Below are 20,669 nucleotides of genomic sequence, written 5' to 3'. Positions count from 1 at the left end.
TAAATACGATCTATGGTTTCATAACAAGCTCGGATACGGGGGTTAAAGATTTTATATTTTACCGAACACAGTGTTGGAAAATAAAAACTATTGAACCACACTAACCAAATAATTTTAACATAGATATTTTGCCCTAACCTTTTAATCAAATCGGAAATTATTGGAATGTATAAAAGGTATGTCCATTGATACAATTTCGTTTCGTTAGCTTTATTCGGCTATTCCATAATGTGGACGATACCAACAGGTCAAAGTTCAAGTTGAAGCGTTTGCGTAAGATAAATGTCAAATCGGAGGTGAATATGAATACAGTTTTGATCAGTTATTGACTTCACGTCAGAATTACAATTTATTGACACAAGTATAACTTTTATTAGCTCATGGCAATCAGCCATTCGTGTGAACTGTGAATGTAAGCAATAAGAAACAATAATATTTTTAATGTAACCGGTATAAGGCACCCCACGGCACGTGCTTTTGTTTACAAATTGCAAATCGGTACCAAAATCGGGAAAGGAACGAAGTCATCAGGTCGTGAGAATATTTCTCTCATTTTGAAACTAAAACTATCTTAACTTTATTTACTTTGTCAAATGGCATGGAGGAGGACTATCTAGACTGGTTGTTGTTAACCTGACTGTTAACCAGTCATAATTTGGAACAGGAATTATTAGTCAGTCAGCAGTGTTTGACTTGAAATTGAATGGGCTGAGATTTGGTCTAATCAAATGAAAAACTGTGAGGAGTATGTGGCAACGTTGACCTTAGTTTTTGGTCCATATGAATTACTAGCCAGTCAACCAGTAATCATATAATCCTGATTAATTCACCTTATTATCAAGTATGTAGACGGAGCTTCCACGTTCAGTTGTCTTCAGGTAATCGAGGAAGTACAAGTTTACATGCAGCAGTAGTTTTCAAACAGTTTATTGATAAATCCAAACCAAACAAAACCAAAAAAACACTGAAAATATGCAAACAAGACAGACAGAACATAGAATCAAAATAGAAATAAATATACAAAAGAAACATAAAATATAGTATGAACTAAATAGACATTTAAGTTAAAGGAAGAAAGAAAACTAAACATATCCTAGATAAGGTGTTTTGATAATTACTACACTACCAAAAAAGAGACAGTCGTAAATCAAAATTAGAGCAGGTCATAGTGCCACTGCTTGGTAATATTTCCCTTAAATTACACTTTATGCACTATTGTTAATTAAATGATGGAAGGGTTTTGATTGAATAGTTTTGAAAGAGAACTTGCTACAAACATTTTTAACATCTTTTGATTCTAAACTCGGACATCATGCAGGTTAAAGGGAGGGGTTATTTCTCATTAATATCTAGGACTGGATAATTGGTGTGTAGACATATTCTGAAACTACCCAGCCCTTAGATAATGGCACGGTGGTCAGATCTAAATATTAAGGCCACCTGCAGATTTCGTCAAGGTCATAAGATGTAAACAGGCCCACATCTTGTGACCTTTACAAATTCTGGAGGTGGCCTTAATATTTAGATTTAACCATTGTTGCAGAGCTCCATGTGGATAGAATATAATAAGAAAATAATTTTGTACAATTAGTAAAAATGTTTTCATTTATGATTTCAGGTTCCATTCATTATGAAGTAGTTGGATTGGAACACAGATAAAGCAAGATGCCTATTACCGATTTTATCGGATCTTTATTTAACGACAATCCATATTTTGGTGCTGGATTTGGATTGGTTGGAATTGGCTTTGCAGCAAAGTTCATGAAACAAGGGAGTCAGTATGGAATGATCATGTTTCGAAGACATTGTATGATAACGTTGGAAGTTCCGAAAATAGACAAGAGTTATAATTGGTTATTAAACTGGATATCTCTTCACGGAACGCGGACAAAACATTTGAGTGTGCAAACGTCATTCCATCAGTCTGAAACGGGTAAAATAAATACCAATTTTGACTTTGTGCCAAGTCCTGGCAGCCATTTTTTCCGTTATAGAAACACGTGGATTCGCGTGGAAAGAAGTCGTGAAAAACAAATGGTAGATCTACAGTCGGGTACTCCGTGGGAAACGATAACCTTGACTGCCATTAGTCGAAACAGACAATTATTCTTTGACCTCCTGGATCAAGCAAGAATTATAGCGTTACAAAGAGAAGAAGGAAAAACTGTTATGTATACAACGGTGGGTGCTGATTGGAGACCTTCTGGTCTTCCGAGAAGAAAACGACCAATCAGCTCCGTTATTCTTGACCAAGGAAAAGCAGACGCTATTTTAACAGATGTCCAAGAGTTTATTGCTAATCAACAGTGGTATATTGAGAGGGGAATACCCTATAGGAGGGGTTATTTATTACATGGTCCTCCTGGTTGTGGTAAAAGTAGTTACATCAAGGCTTTGGCAGGTAAATTAAACTAGAATTTGTCATCATTAAAATTACTTTTCAGTCAGTATGTTAAATTTCAGAACTCCCCTGTTTGCAAAATGAAATGAAATGGGGTTTAATGTCCTACTGTTCTGCTCCGACTGGGCTAATGAAGACGGGCATACGCCATACAGTGTGCTATGAGCCAAATTTGTCTGGACAGTGGCACTGTGGCCTACTCTTATATCGAATTCTAAGTGCCTAGAGATCTTGTTACGTGAATGCCAATGTATACACGGAACCTCGGTTTTTCATCCCATCCGAATGATTAGACAGCTGTCCTTGTCAGGCCCTTAGTCCTGCACCACTGACAAGGGGAAACCACACCGGAAAATGAGAATGAACTTTCTTGGTCATTCCTAGGATCGAACCCGCGACCTCCAGACTAGCGAGCCAGCATCTTACCCACTTAGCCACCATGGCTTCGCCTTGTTTACAATACAATCTTCCAAACCAGATACTAGTGACATATATGATGCTTAATGAAATGAAATTGAATGTCCGTGTTTCTACACCAGCCGGGCTAATGAAGAAGGATGATGCTTGATAGCCAGTAAATAAACTCTGCTGTTTAGACAAAATGTTGGCCTTTGAATGCAAGGGTTCTATTGAGTGGTTTCACTTTGCCCAAAGTTGTATAAGGGGTATGTGGGTTATGCTGGATCCTTGAATAGATGTTACATTGTTTTGAAATACAGGCAGTCTGCCAATGCTATAGTATATTCCCGATATTCTGTTTATTACAGGTGCTCTAGACTACAGTTTGTATCTGTTTCTTACAGGTGCTCTAGACTACAGTTATTTGTCTATTTATTACAGGTATTCTAGACTACAGTTATTTGTCTGTTTATTATAGGTGCTCTAGACTACTGTATTGTCTGTTTATTACAGGTAGTCTAGACTACTGTATTTATCTGTTTATTACAGGTAGTCTAGACTACTGTATTTGTCTGTTTATTACAGGTAGTCTAGACTGCAGTATTTATCTGTTTATTACAGGAAGTCTAGACTACAGTATTTATCTGTTTATTACAGGTAGTCTAGACTACAGTATTTGTCTGTTTATTACAGGTAGTCTAGACTACAGTATTTGTCTGTTTATTACAGGTAGTCTAGACTACTGTATTTGTCTATATATTATAGGTGCTCTAGACTACAGTATTTGTCTGTTTATTACAGGTAGTCTAGATTACACTATTTGTTTATTACAGGTGCTCTAGACTACAGTATCTGTCTGTTAAATTTAAGCAAGGGAGGATTATCAGATGATAGATTAAATTATCTAATAACAGAAGCACCAGAACAAAGTATTATTTTATTAGAAGATGTTGATGCTGCCTTTGTTAGTCGAGATCTTGAGAAAGAAAGTAAGTTATAGTTCTATTGAAAGTTAATATGTTAAGTATGTAACAATTTGTATCCCTGGTTGTACATGTACATGACAAGGAGTAGGGTCGCCTGTCTAACCTTGTGGGTTTTCTATGGGTCCTCCCGTTTCCTCCCACTGATAAAGACCCCTACTCACAAGTGAATTATTGAAATAAAATTAAATCATATGTTAGTCCCAAAATGACCTAGTTTGTGTTGAGTGGACGTTAAACCCCATTTCTCTCTCTCTCTCTCTCTCTCTCTCTCTATGTAACAATTTACTGTAATGCAGACAATTTAAAGGTGCTGATTGTCATTTGAGGAGATTTTAAATACAATATAAACAAGCCAGTGCCACCTCAAAACAATTTTGATGGTTCTCTTTTAATACTGAATGAATCAAAGCCAGGAGAATGTTAGAGCCTACTGTTGATATTTTTTTGTTTGTTAATTAAAATTTTTGATAGGCTTAACCTATTTTAGTTTATTTTAGCGTGGATTAAGCTTTGAGAAATAAGACAGTGCCCAAAAATGTAATTGACGATTAGCAACTTTAATATTTCATCTCAAAATTGTTTATCCCAACTTGAGAAGTGTTGGGTGGTCTAGTAGTTCAACGTGTGCACGTGAAACCATAAGGTCTGTCATTGATTCATGTTGTGTGGTTTCAATTCCCCGCTTGTACGTGACAAGGAGTAGGATCTTCTGTCCAACCTTGTGGGTTTTCTTTGGGTCCTTTGGTTTCCTCCCACTGCTAAAGACCCCTACGCACAAGTAAATTACTGAAATAAAATTGAATCATATTTTTGTCCCAAAATGATCTAGTCTGTGTCAAGTGGACGTTAGACCCCGACTTGCTTAGAATTTTATTACAGAATGTCCAGTGTGTTTAGTATGATTAGAATACAGACTCTTAATGTAGTTGTGGATTTATCACTGTGTCATATTCTTGATATTAGATCAGTTTCTCATATAACAGATTGCAGTTTATGAGATGTTGGCTAATAAAATAGTTTAATTATTAAATAGAGTTATGTCCCTTGATATCATCTTGACACCAGGTAAAAGTTTATTTTATTTATTTATTTATTTTATCTATACATATGCTGATTAGTAATGATTTTACTTTGTATAGATCCTATAGCTTATCAAGGTATGGGACGACTAACATTCAGTGGTTTATTAAATGCTTTGGATGGTGTAGCCTCTGCAGAAGCTAGAATTATTTTTATGACAACTAATTATTTAGACAGGTAGGTTGTAGTTTATATAATAAGACCACTCTCAATAGTGAGCATTAAAATTCTCTTTGTGGGGAATGAATTATGACAGAGTACTCACAATAGAATGCATGAAATAAATTTTCTCTTATTCTTTAGAATTTTGAAAAACCTTGTATTGTACTGATTAACACAAGTTTTAGCAGGCACTTTAGATGATAAGGTCTGTCATTAGGTCCAGTGTCGTGGTTTCAAACCAAGACTAATGCGTGAAGAATAGTAGGCCTAGTCCTCCCACTGCTTGACACCCCTAGACGCAAGCAATTATTGAGCAAAAGATGCACCATGTTATTCCCAAAATAATCTGATTTGAGTTGAGTGAACGCTGAATCCTAATTTCTCTCTCTTGAACACTGAAGTGGTATGAACTGGAACACAGGGACATAATGTAACACCAAATCCTAATTTCTCTCTCTCTCTCGTACACTGAGATACAGGGACATAATGTAAAGCTGAATCCTAATTTCTCTCTCTTGAAGTCGTATGGACTGAAACTCAGGGACTTAATGTAACTGGGGTGGCTGTATGGTTAACGAGGACGGATTTTGATTCCCCACTGGTACGAGACGAGGAGTAGGGTCGCCTGTTCAACCTTGTGGCTTTTCTCCGGTTCCTCCCACTGCTAAAGACCTCTACGCGCAAGCGAATTAATGACATAAAATTGAACCATATGTTAGTCCCAAAATGACATAGTTTATGTTGAGTTGATGTTTAGTCCTATTTTTTTCTCTCTCTGCATAATGTAATGCTGAATCCTAATTTCTCCCTCTTGAACATTTTAAGTGGTATGAACTGGAATACAGGTACATAATGTTCTATTGAGTAGACATTGAATACAAAAATAATACATTCAACTTAAAATTATATTTTATTTTGTAGATTAGATCCTGCTTTAATTCGACCAGGTAGAGTAGATGTTAAAGAACTGATAGATTATGCCACAGAATACCAGCTACAACAGATGTTTCAAAGATTTTATCCTGATCAAACAGAAGCAACATCACAGGAATTTGCCCAGAAAGTTAAAAGCCATGGGAAAAATGTCAGCATTGCCCAAGTTCAAGGTTTATTTATGATGCATAAAAACAGTCCACAAGATGTCTTAGCCAACACACATCAAATATGGACATCGTAGCAGTGATATAATTCTCGTAGGAAGTATTAAAGAGTTAAATTATAGCTGTTCAATGTATATTTAATTATTATTCAGAGGTGTGTGTAAATGTGATACTATAGAAAGAATTAGATAGAATTTTATACTGACATAAAATATTTAAATATCTACCCAATTAATGAGTTAAAGGATTTTTGTTAAACAACGAAACCACTGTAGATTTTGTTGTATTTATGGTTAATGATATTTGACAAAATGTCATGTTAAATGAAAATATTTTGAAAATGTTGTTTTAGTGGTTTATTAAAAGTTTGTGTCAGTGTTATTTTCAACAATATGATATACAGGTAGAATACCAAGTTTTGGGGAGAGGGGAGTTTAACGCCCACTCGACATAAACTATGTCATTTCAGGACTAACATATGATTCAATTTTAATTCAATAATTTGCTTGCACGTAGGGGTTTTTTTTTAGCAGAGGAAGGAAACTGGAGGACCCGGAGAAAAGTCATGAGGTTGGATAGCGCTCCTTCTTATAACTTGTTGATCAACTCCAGACAGATTGAACAAAATAGTTTCAAAAGTGTAGTAAAGACAAGTAAAACGAATTTTAGAACTATCCTAGTGTGGTAAAGGAGGAGGGGAGGGGAGAGGAGAGGAGAACTCTGACCTGTGGAGTTTTCACAAGAAACTGTCAGCAGCCCTAGCTACAGATAACGGATGCAGGTGACAACTATATACATCCACATTAAATGAGAAATAATAAATAAATCACATATATTTCAGCAAGATAAAATAAATTTATTTATACAACAATATATATATTTTAACGTTTCAGAAAAGAAAGTTATACCAAGGAAATTTAAATATTATTCAGCATTGTCGTGTAGATAAAATCGGTATTTTCGTATCTTAATTCCAGTATATAAAATGCACCAAAACCACTCACTTCATCCAATTCCATAGAAAAATAATTAATATTATACATAGTCAATGAACTTTGGAATAATTACAATTTAAGTGAATCAGGGTTTGAAATTTGTAGAAGTGAAGTTGGTTTTATTTTAAAATGGAGATGGATACAGCAGTGTGGATATCCCCTACCCATCATCTGCCAAATTACTACATGTCCTTTGCCAGCCACCATTTTCCCTTGTGCATCCCCAGTCCATACATTATTTTTTTTCAAAAATCCACTATTTAAATTTATACAGTTTCATTCAAAATATTCTGTAATTTTTTTATTTCCTTTCTCATGTCACGGGTTTCGAATTTGTTTAATATAATTTTTCTCCTGTTATTGTTTGATTTCAGTGCCTCCTAGATCGTCAATTTTTCTCCTGTTAATGTTTGATTTCAGTGCCTCCTAGATCGTCTGGTAGGCGTTTCTGGAATCTCACTTTCCACATCATCAGAGTCCTGCACTTAATCACGTCGCGTTTTCTTTTTAACAGATTTTTTAGCCATTTCCTCCTCTTTTTGTTGAGCACTTTTCATTTTAGCCAACACCATTCGAGCAGCAGGGGTTAATTTTTGTTGACTTTCCTCTGACTTTTTATCAGCCGCCTTTGATTTTCCTTTTTTCTGAAAGCAAAAAAGAATGACTCTTTTACAGAATGGTCCCTTCAACTACCCAAACAAATGACGTTTATAGCAAGAACGACCCGTTCTTAATTTAAATCTTACATAATGCAACTTTTGAATGTTAATCAATTTGTGTACATTTTAGCATGGATTTAGCTGTGAAAAATCAGTTGTTCAAAAAATGCAAATGACTATCACTGGTTTAAACTAATTGCACTAATTTAGGAGCTCATTACAAATCAATTGCACTCGGCAACTGAGGGGTTGGATGGCCTAATGGTCAGCGCGTGCGCATTGTATCATAAGGTCTGTCAGTGAGTCAACTGGCATGATTTCGATTCCCGGGATGTATGTGACAAGTAGTAGGATCACCTGTCCAATCGTGCGGGTTTTCTCTGGGTCCGTCCCACTGCTAAAGACCCCTACGCACAAGCGAATTATTAAAATAAAATTGAAATGAAATACATGTTATTCCCGAAATGACTTAGTTTGTGTCAAGTGGACGTTAAACCTCATTTCTGTCTGTCTCTCTTTTCACTCCGCAACTAAAACTACTGTGCCAGCCCCAGCAAAATTTCAACAAATTACAAACCTTTTTTTCTGGAGAAACTTTCACTGAATTATCGGTATCTTCTGTATTGTCCGATTCTTCTTCTGTGTCGGACTGCTTTGAACTTTTACCTTTGACCTTCTGTGTCTTATTATTTCCCTTCATGACAGCCATTACCTCTCGCTGTACTGGTGTTAATACCACTTCCTTATCTTCTGGTATATCTTCCATTGTAGAAGTATCTTTACTAAATCCTACCTTCTATAAATTGACATTAGCAATATAATATATAAATCAATTACAAATATACAGATATCATTTTGCAGAAAACAGAGAGAGAGAGAGAAATGGGGTTTAACGTCCACTCGACACAAACTAGGTCATTTCTGGAGTAACACACAGTTCATTTTTATTTCAATAATTTGATTGCGGGTAGGGATCTTTAGCAGTGGGAGGAAACCGGAGGACCCAGAGAAAACCCACAAGGTTGGACAGGTGACCCTACTCCTTGTCACGTACAACCGGGGAATCGAAACGCCGCCAGTTGACTCAATGACAGACCTTATGATACAACGCACATGTGTTGCAGAAAAAAACTCATATGGTATTATAGTATCAACATTTTACGATGTCTAATTTATGTGCAAATCTAACCACAAAATTATTGAAATTCATTATAAAAAAAGTATATTGAAAAGGAAATGACATTGGGTTTAACCAAAGTTTAATGTCCTACTTTTCTGCACCAACTGGGCTAATTAAGACAGCCATACTCCATACAGTGTGCTATGAGGTCAATTTTGTCCAGACAGCAGCTCTACGGCCTACTCTTATATTGAATTCCAACAGTCAAGGGGTTTTTTCTATGTTTATATGAGACATTGTCCTTGCCAGGCCCTCAGTTCTGTCCTACTGACAAGGGAATAGTATCTAGCTATTTCAATTGTATGAAAAATGTAGCATTTTAACGATCCCCAAACAATTAGAAATCGCAAGTAGATGATTTTCAGTAGATGTGCTTAAAGTTTGTCAACAATTAGTAAAACTGTAGGACTTTTGCAAGATTAAGTAATAACAATGGTATTTGTATCGCGCAACTATTCAATCCACAAGGGAATGCACGATAGTGTCTTATGTATCAATAGCCAAGTTTTCACTTTTGATTTAAAAACTGACACAGAATCACATTGTCGGATATTTTCTGGAAGTGTATTCCACACAATTGATGCGCTGTATCGAAAAGTTCTGGATCCAAATTTAATTATCTAAACTTTTTAACAACTTACAGTAGTTGATAATATTGATGATCGTCTACGTCTAGATGGTGTACTTTTAACTGAATCTTCACTGTCTTCATTCGATTCTTCACTAATTTTACTACTTCGGCTTCTTTTCTGTTTAAATTATAAACAATACAAAATTATCTGGGAAAAAACCCGACATTCACAAGTTTACAATGTTCATTCTTGAATGACGAAATAAAATGAAATGAAATGGGGTTTAACGTCCTACTGTTCTGCTTTGACAGGGTGAGGGAAGACGGGCATACACCTTACAGTGTTCTATAAGGGTAAATTTGCCTCGACAGTGGCGCTACGGCCTACTCTTATATCGAATTTCAACTGTCAAAGGTTTATTTACGCACACGTCAACGTGTACAGGGGACCTCTGTTTTTCATCCCATCCGTACGACTATACATTGTCCCTTGCCAGGCAATCCGTCCTTCATAACTGACAAGGGGGAAAATCACACCTGAAAATCTGAATGAACTTTCTTGGTCAATACCAGGATTGAACACAGGACCTCCATGTTAGCGAACCAACGTCTTACTCACAGAGCCACCTCGGCTTCCAATAGAAAAAGAGTTTTATAAGTTACTAGTGGATAACCCAGCGCTGCCCAGGTTGTGCCTGTAACTACGGAAACAGTAGGCCAACGCCACCTGGCCTATGTTACTCCCCAGTCTGACATACCCCTATACACCAAATTTCAGCCTCTGTATGTTAGTAAGAGAGAGAGAGAGAGAGGGAGGAGAGAGATGGGGTTTAATGTCCACCTGACACAAACTAGGTCATTTCGGGACTAACATATGGTTCAATTTTATTTCTATAATTCGCTTGCGCGTAGGGGTCTTTAGCAATGGGAGGAAACCAGAGTACCCAGAGAAAACCCACGAGGTTGGTCAGAAGACCCTAATCCTTGTCACGTACAACCGGGGAATCGAAACCACGTCAGTTGACTCAATGACAGACCATATGATACAGCGCACACATGCTAACCATTCGGCCATCCAACCCCTCACTCCATGACAGATGATATTATATATATACATACGGAACTAGGTGTAAGAGAAGATCTTCTACATTTAGTTGGTGTAGCTTGTACAGAATCTTCACTTTCTTCATTCGTATCATCACTCATTCTCATTGATTTCTATTAAATAATTAATAAATATTTCATAAGCATCAACACTCATTCCTATTGATTTCTATTAAATAATCAAAAAATATCACATGAACATCAGCAATCATTCTTATTGATTTCTATTAAATATTTAAACATACATTATGAAAGAGCTAAATCTACCAATTGCAGGTCTTTATTTTGGCTTCAAATTTTATGTAAACTATTATTTAAACATTTATTAACATGGCAAGCCTATAGTAGTCAACTCTCTAGGTCATCGGATGGCTCTGATTTTAAGTAGATTAGAATGCTTCGGCCATTTAATGATTTAATTTAAAAATGTAGAAGCAAGGCTCAGTCTCGAATGACAAGTACTGTGGTTATGATAATAAACAGTCAATACACACATCTTGTTAAAACTACAAACTCTGATAACTTCGTTCAGAATAAAATAATTTGAATGAAATTTTCAATATATTAATTTTGCATTATCCATTTTTGAATTACTATAGCAAGAACTGTAAGTTCTTTATCTAAATCTTTAATAAATATTACATTAAAGGGACAACATTATCTATTCAAATTGGTTGATTCATGCCACTTTTTTTTTGAGACTGTTAACTGTAACCATGAATACAAATATCTTTTAAAATAGAGCTTAATATAAATATGACCTAAAAGGAGGTCAAAATGAATTAAGGAGAGAAACATGTGTTGTAATATTGTATTTACCTTTTCTGGTTGAATAGATGAACGTCTTTTTCTGGTTGATATAACTGGTTCGTTATCATCTTTTATTTCACTCTCTTCAGTACTATCCTCAGTAGCTTTCTATTGATAGAAAATAATCAAATAAACAATCTCATTAACAATATTTAGGTCTGATAGTTTAATTAAACAGTAATATGAAGCAAAACTGTGTTTACTTTTAACAACGGGTTCGAGGTGATGGCCTGAGTTTTTAATGAACTTTAGACTGTTCTCCCTCTCAAGACTTGGTCGACATGTATCCCCCCCCCCCTCATTTTTTTATTACAAATTCAGACGAATCACGAGAACGACCAGTGAAAGACTGTAATAGTGGAAATCCATTAAGAAAACGGGAAAAAAATCATGCCTGAATATTGAAGCCACAGTGGCTAAGTCGCTGGATTGCTAGCCTGGATGTCTCGGGTTTGCTCCTGGTGTTGGCCGAGAAAGTTCATCAAGATTTTCCGGCGTGGTTTCCCCTTGTCAGTGGTGCAGGATGGAGGGCTGCTGTCTAGTCGTTCAGATGGAATGAAAAACCAATGTCCTGTGTACACAATGGTGTGCATGTAAAAGATCTCTTGACAGTTGGAATTCAATATTGGAGTAGGCCGTAGTGCTGCTGTCCGGGCCAAATTTCCATCATGGCACAGATCCCTTGACAGTAGGAATTCGATATAAGAGTAGGCCGTAGTGCTGCTGTCCAGGCCAAATTTCCCTCATGGCACACTGTGTAGCCAATGCTTTTCTTCATTAGAGCAGTCGGAGCATTATGTAAGATTTAAATAATAGTTTAAAAAAAGATGATGATAAAATATATTGAAAATTTCAGTTAAAATCAGAGCCATCTGATGGCCCAGAGAGTTGGTTATCAGCTTGTCATGTTAATAAATATTTGAAGCTAGAATAAAGACCTGCAATAGGCAAATTTAGCTCTTTACATACATGTAATGCATCTTTAACCCTACATCAGTTTATGTTTTTTATACAATGATTTGTTTAACTGAATTTCAAAACAGCACAAAAATACTGCTCCCTGGCCTCAAGAAATAAACATAATATGCCTAATGCATATCAATCAAAACATAAAGTAACTGAAATCTAATTGACAATTACATATTTTTGGGAATGTATTATGTAATTACATTATTTACACATAAAGAAAAACCTGCAAGGAACTTTTACAGTAGGCAGAAATCGGAGAACACAGAGAGACTCTATAAAGTGTGGGAAAGGGTGTCTGACAATTTGACATTTTGATCTACAGCACAGACATTAACATCACTTGGACACCAAAGCTAAAAGTATATTTGACTTAAAACTTGGATAAGAGAAAAGGCTTGAATCTAATCAGAAAAACCACAATACAATAAATTCTCTTACCCTTTTCTTAGTTACCGTAGATTTCTTTTTATTTACTGATGCATCAACTGTATTATCAGTATCATCATTATTAGATTCATCACTTTTCTTGCTCTTTACCGTCGTCTTCTTTACCTACCAGTAAAAATAACAATAAAATAAATTAAAATATGTATAAAAATATAGAGAGAAAAATAGGGTTTAACGTCCAAAATTTCCCTCATAGCACACTGTATGATATATGCCCGTCTTCGTTAGCCCAGTTCTGAGCAAAACAGTAGGACGTTAAAATCCATTTCATTTCATTTCTTATTCACGGAAACATAATAAATCTTAACCTAGCCATGATGAAATTTGATTATGCAGTTGTTATCTTACTTTCTAACCTCTAATTCAAAGATGATCTGTTATAATGAATGGAATGATTATTTAACTACTGTAGTTTAAAACCTCAGTATTATATAGTAATTACAACAAGTACAAACCGGTTTTGTCTGTGCAGATATTCGTCTGCTTCTGGTGGTTTTTGGTGATTTTCTGACTGCTCTCTTTCTGGTTGGTTTACTAACTTCAATGGCATCATTACCATCATTATCATCTTCTTCTTCAGAATCTTCTTTTTCATCTTTCTCTGCTTCTTCTTCTTCAACTGTTGCTCTCTGAAAATAAAATTTCAATTCAATTATCAACACCTTTAAAAGCAATACATCTACGGTTTTACATGAAATTAAGATACAATCCAGATGTCTTTCAAAAAAACCTGTCCACGTATTTTTTAAATAAGATTCATTAAAACTATTTGGGAGATTAGATAAAGAGCTGGCAGTTCTCACTATAATAGTTAAAAACTAGATAATGTAAAGGCAATTTTCTGAAAATTTCAGTCAAATTGATCCACTATGAACCGAGAATTAAGCGATTGAAATTTCGGCCTAGCCTTGATCATCATTACTTAAGTTGGTACGATAAAAAACATAGTCTCGATTATCTAGATCATGATTAAATCATGAATGAAAGTTAAACAGCAAATCGGATCATAATCCAATAAATATTGCAGGCTAGCATTGACATCGGGAGTTGATTATGGTCTGGATAGGTTAATTAATGTCTGATTAATAATTTAGATAACATTTCAGGCCTAAAGAAAGACCTGCAATGGGCAGATTTAGCTCTTGCATAATATATGTTTAACTATCTTTGATTATTGTTAACATTAGGAAACCATTAAAGATCACAACACACCAAAGATTGTCCTTTTCTTTTCACTGGATGAGGAGTTGTAACGTAGGTTCTTCTGCGCTTAGAACAAGAAACTATTGGTGTTGAAGGTTCATTGCCATCTGCGTCATCACCATTATCACTATCATTCTCATCACTACTGCTCATTTGTCTCTTTTTGCCTCTTTGAGACACTTTATTAAAGTTATTATTGTTACTCTCAGATATCTGGGAAATTGCGGATGCTTCATCATTATCATCATAATCATCATCACCATCATCCTCAATATCATCTTCGCTAGTCACATTATCAGAATGTATTGTATTCTCTCCAAATTTTACAAGATTTCGACGAGACATTCTTGGTTTGGGTGATTCTGCTTCTGGATGCAGAGCTCTACGAGTTAATCGGGCTGGTTTAATAATCCCACGAACAGCTTCAGGAGTAAGAACTTTATCTGAAACAAAAGGCTTATCTAATGAGATGGACTCAACCTTTGCAAAATGGACAGCCTTTGATCTAGGAGTGTCTGGTGATTTATCTAATGAAACACCTGTTGATCTCTGAGATAGCGATCTACCTAATGCTTCAAAGGACTTGACTTTAGTTGATGCTGATTTTGGAGTATCAGGTAATGAACCTGTTGTGGAATACGTCTGAGTGACTATTGTTGTCGTTTCAATAACCTCCACTTGTTTCTTCACCGGTTTCAAGATTTTAGAAGTTTTAGATTTGGGAGTTTCTGGTAATGATGCTGGGGTTGATATTGCTGGAGAGATTTGCCTTTCTGTCAGGGAAAATGTTGGTTTAAGTATTTTAGGACTAGGAGACTCCTTTCTCTTAGCCTCCATACTTTCTTGTACAGCTCGAGCAGTTGGAGTCAAGATTTGTGCACTTTTGTTTTCTTCTTGCTTTGGCGATGAATGTTGCATGATCTTAACAGTACTAGAGGCTTTTTCTTTTTGTAATGCAGACTTGGTTGGTCTTAACGCTTGAGAACCTTCTTGTTTGGATGACTGAACGTGACTAGGTGATTTTTCTTTTTCTTTTTTGGCTTCCATACTTTCTTGTAATGCTCGCATGGCCGGTGTTAACACTTGAGAACCTTCATGCTTGGGTGACTGAACTTGTATAATCTTAACAGGACTAGATGATTTTTCTTTTCGTTTTTTGGCTTCCATAGTTTCTTGTATGGCTCGCATGGTTGGTGTCAAAACTTGAGGACCTTCTTGCTTGGGTGATTGAACTCGTATGATCTTTACTGGACTGGATGATTTTTTTTGTCTTTTTTTCTTATCCTCATCTCTTTTCATCTGTTCACTTTTTTTGGCCTCTAAAGTAGCTTTCATAGCCCGGGCTGTCGGGGTTAGGACTTCTGAAGTTCCAGGGTCTTCATGCTTGGGTGATTGAACTTGTATGATCTTTACTGGACTTTGTGATTTTTCTTGTCTCTTTTTCTTATCCTCATCTCTTTTCATCTGTTCACGTTTTTCGGCCTCTAAAGTAGCTTTCGTTGCCCTGGCTGTTGGAGTCATGACTTCCGAAGTTCCAAGGTCTTTTCGTGAAGTGGTGGGTGTTGTTGGTAATGAAGGAGATTTCTTTTTAGCGTCTGCTTTTGCTTCCATTTTATCCCTTATAGCACGAGCAGCAGGAGTTAATTTTTCTGTTTTCAACCTGTCTGACTTCATTTCAACGTTAGAAAGGGATGGGCTATGTATATTTGTTTTGAAACTTGAAGATGATTGGGAATAGTCTTGTCTTGTTTCAAAATTTGTAAACGTTGTTTGCTCTGTGACAGTCACCCTTGTTTTTGATGTATTTTCATTTGAATTTAACAATGCTACATCAGATGGCATATCCATTCTGGTCAAATTAGGGCTAACGTTCTTTCTTTCCAAAAATGTTGATACTTTAGTTTGTTTTGCTGGATTCTTTTCTGCTTTTTTAGCTTCCATCCTGGCCATAATCGTCCTGGCTGTTGGTGTTAAAATTTTAGGTTTTTCATCTTCCTCGGGTTCACCAAATCTTCTGACAAACCGTGTCTGAAAAAGAGATGATAAATTATAGTTATGAATTTGAATTCAACCAGAGCAAAAATACAGAGAGGGCTAATGAATACGGGCATACGCCATGCAGGGTGCTTTGAAAGTAATTTTCCCCACTGCCAAAGGATCTTTTACATGCATGCTAATGTGTACACAGGACCTCGGTTTTTCATCCATCTGAACAACTAGACATCTGGGGCCAAGTTCACAAAGCATTCTCAGAATTTACTCAACTTTCAGTCAGTGTTTATGAGAAATATCTTTGGTGCAGAAAAACAAAACTTCGCACAGTTTCTTATTGATGTATTTGATACAATAAAACAACAAAGGTTGTATAAAGAGCTATAGTTTAGTTAAAATAAGGCGAACAATTTTGAGTAAATTCTTAACTTAAGTCTGAGAATGTTTTGTGAACTCGAGGCCTGTTCTTGTCAGGCCCTCTGTCCTGCACCACTAACAAGGGGAAACCACGTCGGAAAATCCTGATGAACTTTCTCAGCCAACACCGGGATCGAACCCGCAACCTTCAAGCTAGCAATCGAGAGGCTTCCTCACTTAGCAACCGTGGCTCCCCACTAATCAGGACATCCAGGGTTCAAACACAGCGTTGCAAGAGAATGTCTCCCTGATTTTCCAGCATGGATTCCATTTGTCAGTGGTGGAGAACAGATGACCTGGCGTGCATACAAATGAGTCCTTGACAGTTGGAATTCGATGAAGGGCAAGAGGAAACATTGCTGTCCTGGAAAAATTCCCCTCATAGTACATTGTATGGTGTATGTCAGTCTCAGTCTTCATTATCCCGGTTGGTGCAGAACAGTAGGATGTTAAACCCTATTTCATTTCACCTTCCAGAATTGTCTTCTAATAAGGAAACGGTTTATTGGTCTTCGGTCATATTAAGACTTGACCATTAAGAAACGAAATGAAATTTGGTTTAACGTCCTACTGCTCTGCTCCGACTGGGCTAATGAAGACGGACATACATGTACACTTTACACTGTGCTATGAGAGACATTTTGCCCTGACAGCAGTGCTATGGCCATTTTTTTTTTCGAAATCCAACTGTCATGGAGTCTTTTTTTTTAGTTCTGTCTTTGCCAGGCCTTTCATCCTGCACCACTGACAAGGTGAAGTCCACCATAAAATCTTGAGGAACTTTCTAGACCAGCCCTGAAAGTAACCTGAGATAGCGAGCAAGCAGATTCTTAAAGTCAAATTGATGTGGGTTAAATCTATTTCACATACCACCTGCAGATTTCGGCAAGGTCACAAGATATAAACAGGCTTAGGGCATGCTATTGTTGCCGAGGATAGTGGGTTAGGGTTAGGGTAAGGCTAGGTTTAGGGTTAGGGTTAGCGCTAGCCCTGTTTACATCTTGTAACCTACATGTATGACGAAATCTGCAGGTGGCCATGTCAAATAGATCTGATGTGCTCTTTAGTTAATAATACTTACAGGACTAAAAGCAGGAGCAACAGGTGATTTATTTGTCTTTGCCTTTACAATTCTTCTCGGAGTCACAACCACTGGTTTACTACCACTACCAGCTTGTGCTGTTTTCGTTGAACTATTCTCCGTTACACTCAAAGCATTTCCCAGATCTAAAATGCCTTGGCGAAGTTTAGAAAACTCATTCTCAATTTCGATATTTCTGTTCTTTGTCTGTGGTGTTTCTTTCTCCGTGGCAAGTCTGATCATTTCTTTTTTCAATAACTCCAGCTTCTGAGCTGGGGTCATTGTATTTGAGAGTCGACTATACATCTTTAATGTTTATTTCTTGACAAGTGGGCTGAGTACCATTTCTTCAATAGAAAAAAGCAAATTATAGAATTAAAATTCTAAATGGCCTGGACAGTATTTCCTACACACATATTTACATGCAGTAATTTTCTAAGGTTAGGTCTACATATTAAGGCCACCAGCAAATTTTGCCGATTAATTGCGTGAAACGGAAGAATTAAAACAACACTTTATTATTGCAAAACCATTAGGCCGAGTGGTCTATCAACTAGTCATGCATTCATATGAAGGAGGAAGTTTATTTCTTATGTATTTTCTGCAAGTCAGGGACAATAACTATGTCAACAATTACATTGTATGGAATCTAATTATCTAATTTAAGCTAGCTATCATCCAAGATATATGCGAATTGAAGCTATAAACATCTACCGGCACAGGCTTCATTTAGATGAAAAATGTGTTTATCATCTGTGGGGAGTCAAAATGTTGTATAGGCCTATGGCCGTGGTGTTACAAAAATATATCAATATTATGTGCGAAAATGTTGTATTTCCTTGAAAAAATCAAACGAAATATAGCTAGTATTGTTTTATGGTTAGTTATGTATAAATGAAAATATTGTTGAGCCTCTACTAAGTCAAATCTATGAAATTGAAGCAACTAAAGGTTAATTTAATCACGAGATACATGTAGGCTACGTCTTTGCTCAGCTGTAAGAAAATGGCAAATATTGAAATAACTAGCTTTCACTTCGCATTTCTGCACTAGGTGTTTAGCCCGATATTTGCGGTTAGCTACATAAGTGCATACTGTTTTAAGCTATTAACGGGTTACACATACCATACATTTTTTACAGAAATATTTGAGAAACACTTTAGAAATAGGGCCTATAACTACGGCAACTTTGAATTTACATAGTCCTGAGTTTCTGTATGACATTTTGATTCTTAACTTCTATGCGATGTTGCGCTCTCCTGGAAAATTTTGCAAAACCCAGATACCACCTTTTGACTACCCATGCAGGGTACGAAATAACACGCGAACGGTCGTTCAGGTTACGCATCGGTTACCATGACCTGGAAACACGCGAACGGACTTCCGTTCTCGACCACCGAGCTATAATTTATAAACTAAAGGTTTCAGTTAAAATATTCCCTCCACTACTACATTAAAACATTTTACAATTATAAATAAATGCCTGAAAGATCGTTAAGTTCGCACCTGTCATTTTGGCGGTAGTAAATCAACTCGCGGACCCATCATACCTGGCAACGTCATACTCATTAGCATTTAGCGAACGAAAGCGCCAGATCAATCAACTGATTTCTATTGTTTTTATTTCTTAAATTAATGGTGATTGAGTAATAAAAATAAAACACCCAATGAAAAGGAATGTTATATTCGCAAATTATCAAATAAAAAACATACTTTTCAACAATGGATCTTCCGGTATTTACGTAATAGGTCAGAGGTGAAAATTCACACCGTGTCAATGACTTTGGCATTATTCCAATATTTTCACGTTGTCACTCACACTCACGGCTAATAATTTTATGACATGGAAAGTGAAATGGAATCAGATTTTTTATGATTTACTGCCAGGCATATTGTAGAACATGATAATGTCGAAGAAATCAACTATTTGTTATTTTTGGGGGACGTTATGAATGATGCGAAGCAGCCGAGATCAAGCGTGTCGGCCGCCATATCTTGGATACGTTTCCAGACAGACGATACCACAAAACTTACGGATAATAATTCTAGTTTGGAAAGCTAAATTGAATCAAAACTTTTAGGATTTAATACAAGCTACATAGAGGAATATTACATTGCCGAAGATTTCAACTATATATTTTTATTTTCGATTCAATAAAGCAAAGAAGACGACAATTCCCACCATATATCCAACAAAGGCAGAAATGTCACATAGCGATGAAGTGACGGTCATTTGGGGCGATATTTCTTTCTAAAAGTTATATATTTATATTTACTTTGAACACTGTTCTTTTTTTTAAAATAAAATCTTAGGAGATACATGTTCACGTTTATTATGACAGAGAAAAGTCATAATTTTAGTGGAACTGTCTTTTCAATATTATTTATAGTAATATACCGGTAATTGTTAGTTTGTACAATTGAATTTTATATCATTGGAAAGAACACGACAATCTGTACATTTTTGTATAAAAAATTTTTTTTTTTAGTTATTTGCAATTTTGTAGAGAGTTTTAGGATTAACAATAATCCACTAATTCGCTTAGGGATATGGGCCCTGCTGATTTAATAAGCTTAGGGGTAGCTGGCTAATCTTTTAATTGGCCCCAAATCCCCCTAGGCTAATTCGAGGGTCGGCTCTAAACAAATATGGCATCGTAACCTATAGGTTACCAGTTCAAATTTGATGCAGATTAGCGTAACCTATTTTGAGGTTACCATATAAGAGGCTTATTTCATACCCTGCCATGGTACCGACGTTAGGTTTTAGTACTTGATGTAATTATGGTACGATAAAAATGTTATACCGTTAGCATTGCATTTTCAAATTATTTCGTAGAATTTTCTTCAGCGTGTCAAACGAGTCAGCTCCGTGAATAATTGACTTACACTTTTTAGTTTGGGTCATCTTCAACGATTAAATGGAAAACGTATTTGATTGTGATCTTTTAAAATAAATAATCTAATCCGATTGCTTGTTAAAAAAAAATAAAACACATTTTTAATTCTACTTCCGTTTTCGTATCGCGGGAGAAAGATTTACCGGATTGACATACAGAATATAAATCACTTGTTTTTCAAGCTCAGCATTTTGCTTTTCCGAATTCGCAATC

The 20,669-nt window shown here is 36.1% G+C and overlaps 2 protein-coding genes across 4 annotated transcripts; one reads left to right on the top strand and one right to left on the bottom strand.

Annotated features, from left to right (window-relative positions):
• The first annotated feature begins 235 nt into the window (after positions 1 to 235).
• On the top strand, positions 236 to 6,603 carry LOC126820446 (mitochondrial chaperone BCS1). Of its 3 annotated transcripts, none has more exons than XM_050548441.1 (5): positions 236 to 296; positions 1,619 to 2,401; positions 3,634 to 3,789; positions 4,926 to 5,043; positions 5,950 to 6,603. In XM_050548441.1, exons 2-5 carry the CDS (start codon positions 1,666 to 1,668, stop codon positions 6,203 to 6,205), a joined length of 1,266 nt encoding a protein of 421 aa, XP_050404398.1. In that variant the 5' UTR covers positions 236 to 296; positions 1,619 to 1,665; the 3' UTR covers positions 6,206 to 6,603. The 3 variants fall into 3 exon arrangements, with proteins under 3 accessions (XP_050404398.1, XP_050404399.1, XP_050404397.1); XM_050548442.1 differs by having other exon boundaries at positions 285 to 412; XM_050548440.2 differs by lacking the exon at positions 236 to 296 and adding an exon at positions 506 to 878.
• A 4,713-nt stretch (positions 6,604 to 11,316) lies between these two features.
• Positions 11,317 to 20,578, bottom strand: LOC126821366 (mucin-2). The gene is made up of 5 exons (XM_050549777.2): positions 20,446 to 20,578; positions 17,557 to 17,903; positions 14,076 to 16,094; positions 13,306 to 13,492; positions 11,317 to 11,345 (listed from the first exon to the last, which is right to left on the bottom strand). The coding sequence occupies exons 2-5, from the start codon at positions 17,860 to 17,862 to the stop codon at positions 11,317 to 11,319; spliced, it is 2,541 nt and encodes an 846-aa protein (XP_050405734.1). The 5' UTR covers positions 17,863 to 17,903; positions 20,446 to 20,578.
• Positions 20,579 to 20,669: the final 91 nt, after the last annotated feature.

Source organism: Patella vulgata, chromosome 5 (assembly GCF_932274485.2).
Source record: "Patella vulgata chromosome 5, xgPatVulg1.2, whole genome shotgun sequence".
Taxonomy (NCBI): domain Eukaryota; kingdom Metazoa; phylum Mollusca; class Gastropoda; family Patellidae; genus Patella; species Patella vulgata.
Note: the sequence above shows the minus strand (reverse complement) of the source record. Positions and strands in the feature narration are given on the sequence as shown.

Bases quoted from the DNA above. Each gene is read 5' to 3' on its own strand.
- LOC126820446 (XM_050548441.1), top strand. From the start codon at position 1,666: ATGCCTATTACCGATTTTATCGGATCTTTATTTAACGACAATCCATAT. The intron at 2,402-3,633 runs GTAAATTAAACT...TGTTTATTACAG, and splicing joins TTACATCAAGGCTTTGGCAG to GTGCTCTAGACTACAGTATC. The intron at 3,790-4,925 runs GTAAGTTATAGT...TACTTTGTATAG, and splicing joins TCGAGATCTTGAGAAAGAAA to ATCCTATAGCTTATCAAGGT.
- LOC126821366 (XM_050549777.2), bottom strand. From the start codon at position 17,862: ATGTATAGTCGACTCTCAAATACAATGACCCCAGCTCAGAAGCTGGAG. The intron at 16,095-17,556 runs GTAAGTATTATT...TCTCTTTTTCAG, and splicing joins TTGCTCCTGCTTTTAGTCCT to ACACGGTTTGTCAGAAGATT. The intron at 11,346-13,305 runs GTAATTACTATA...TCATGGTTACAG, and splicing joins AAAACCGGTTTGTACTTGTT to TTAACAGTCTCAAAAAAAAA.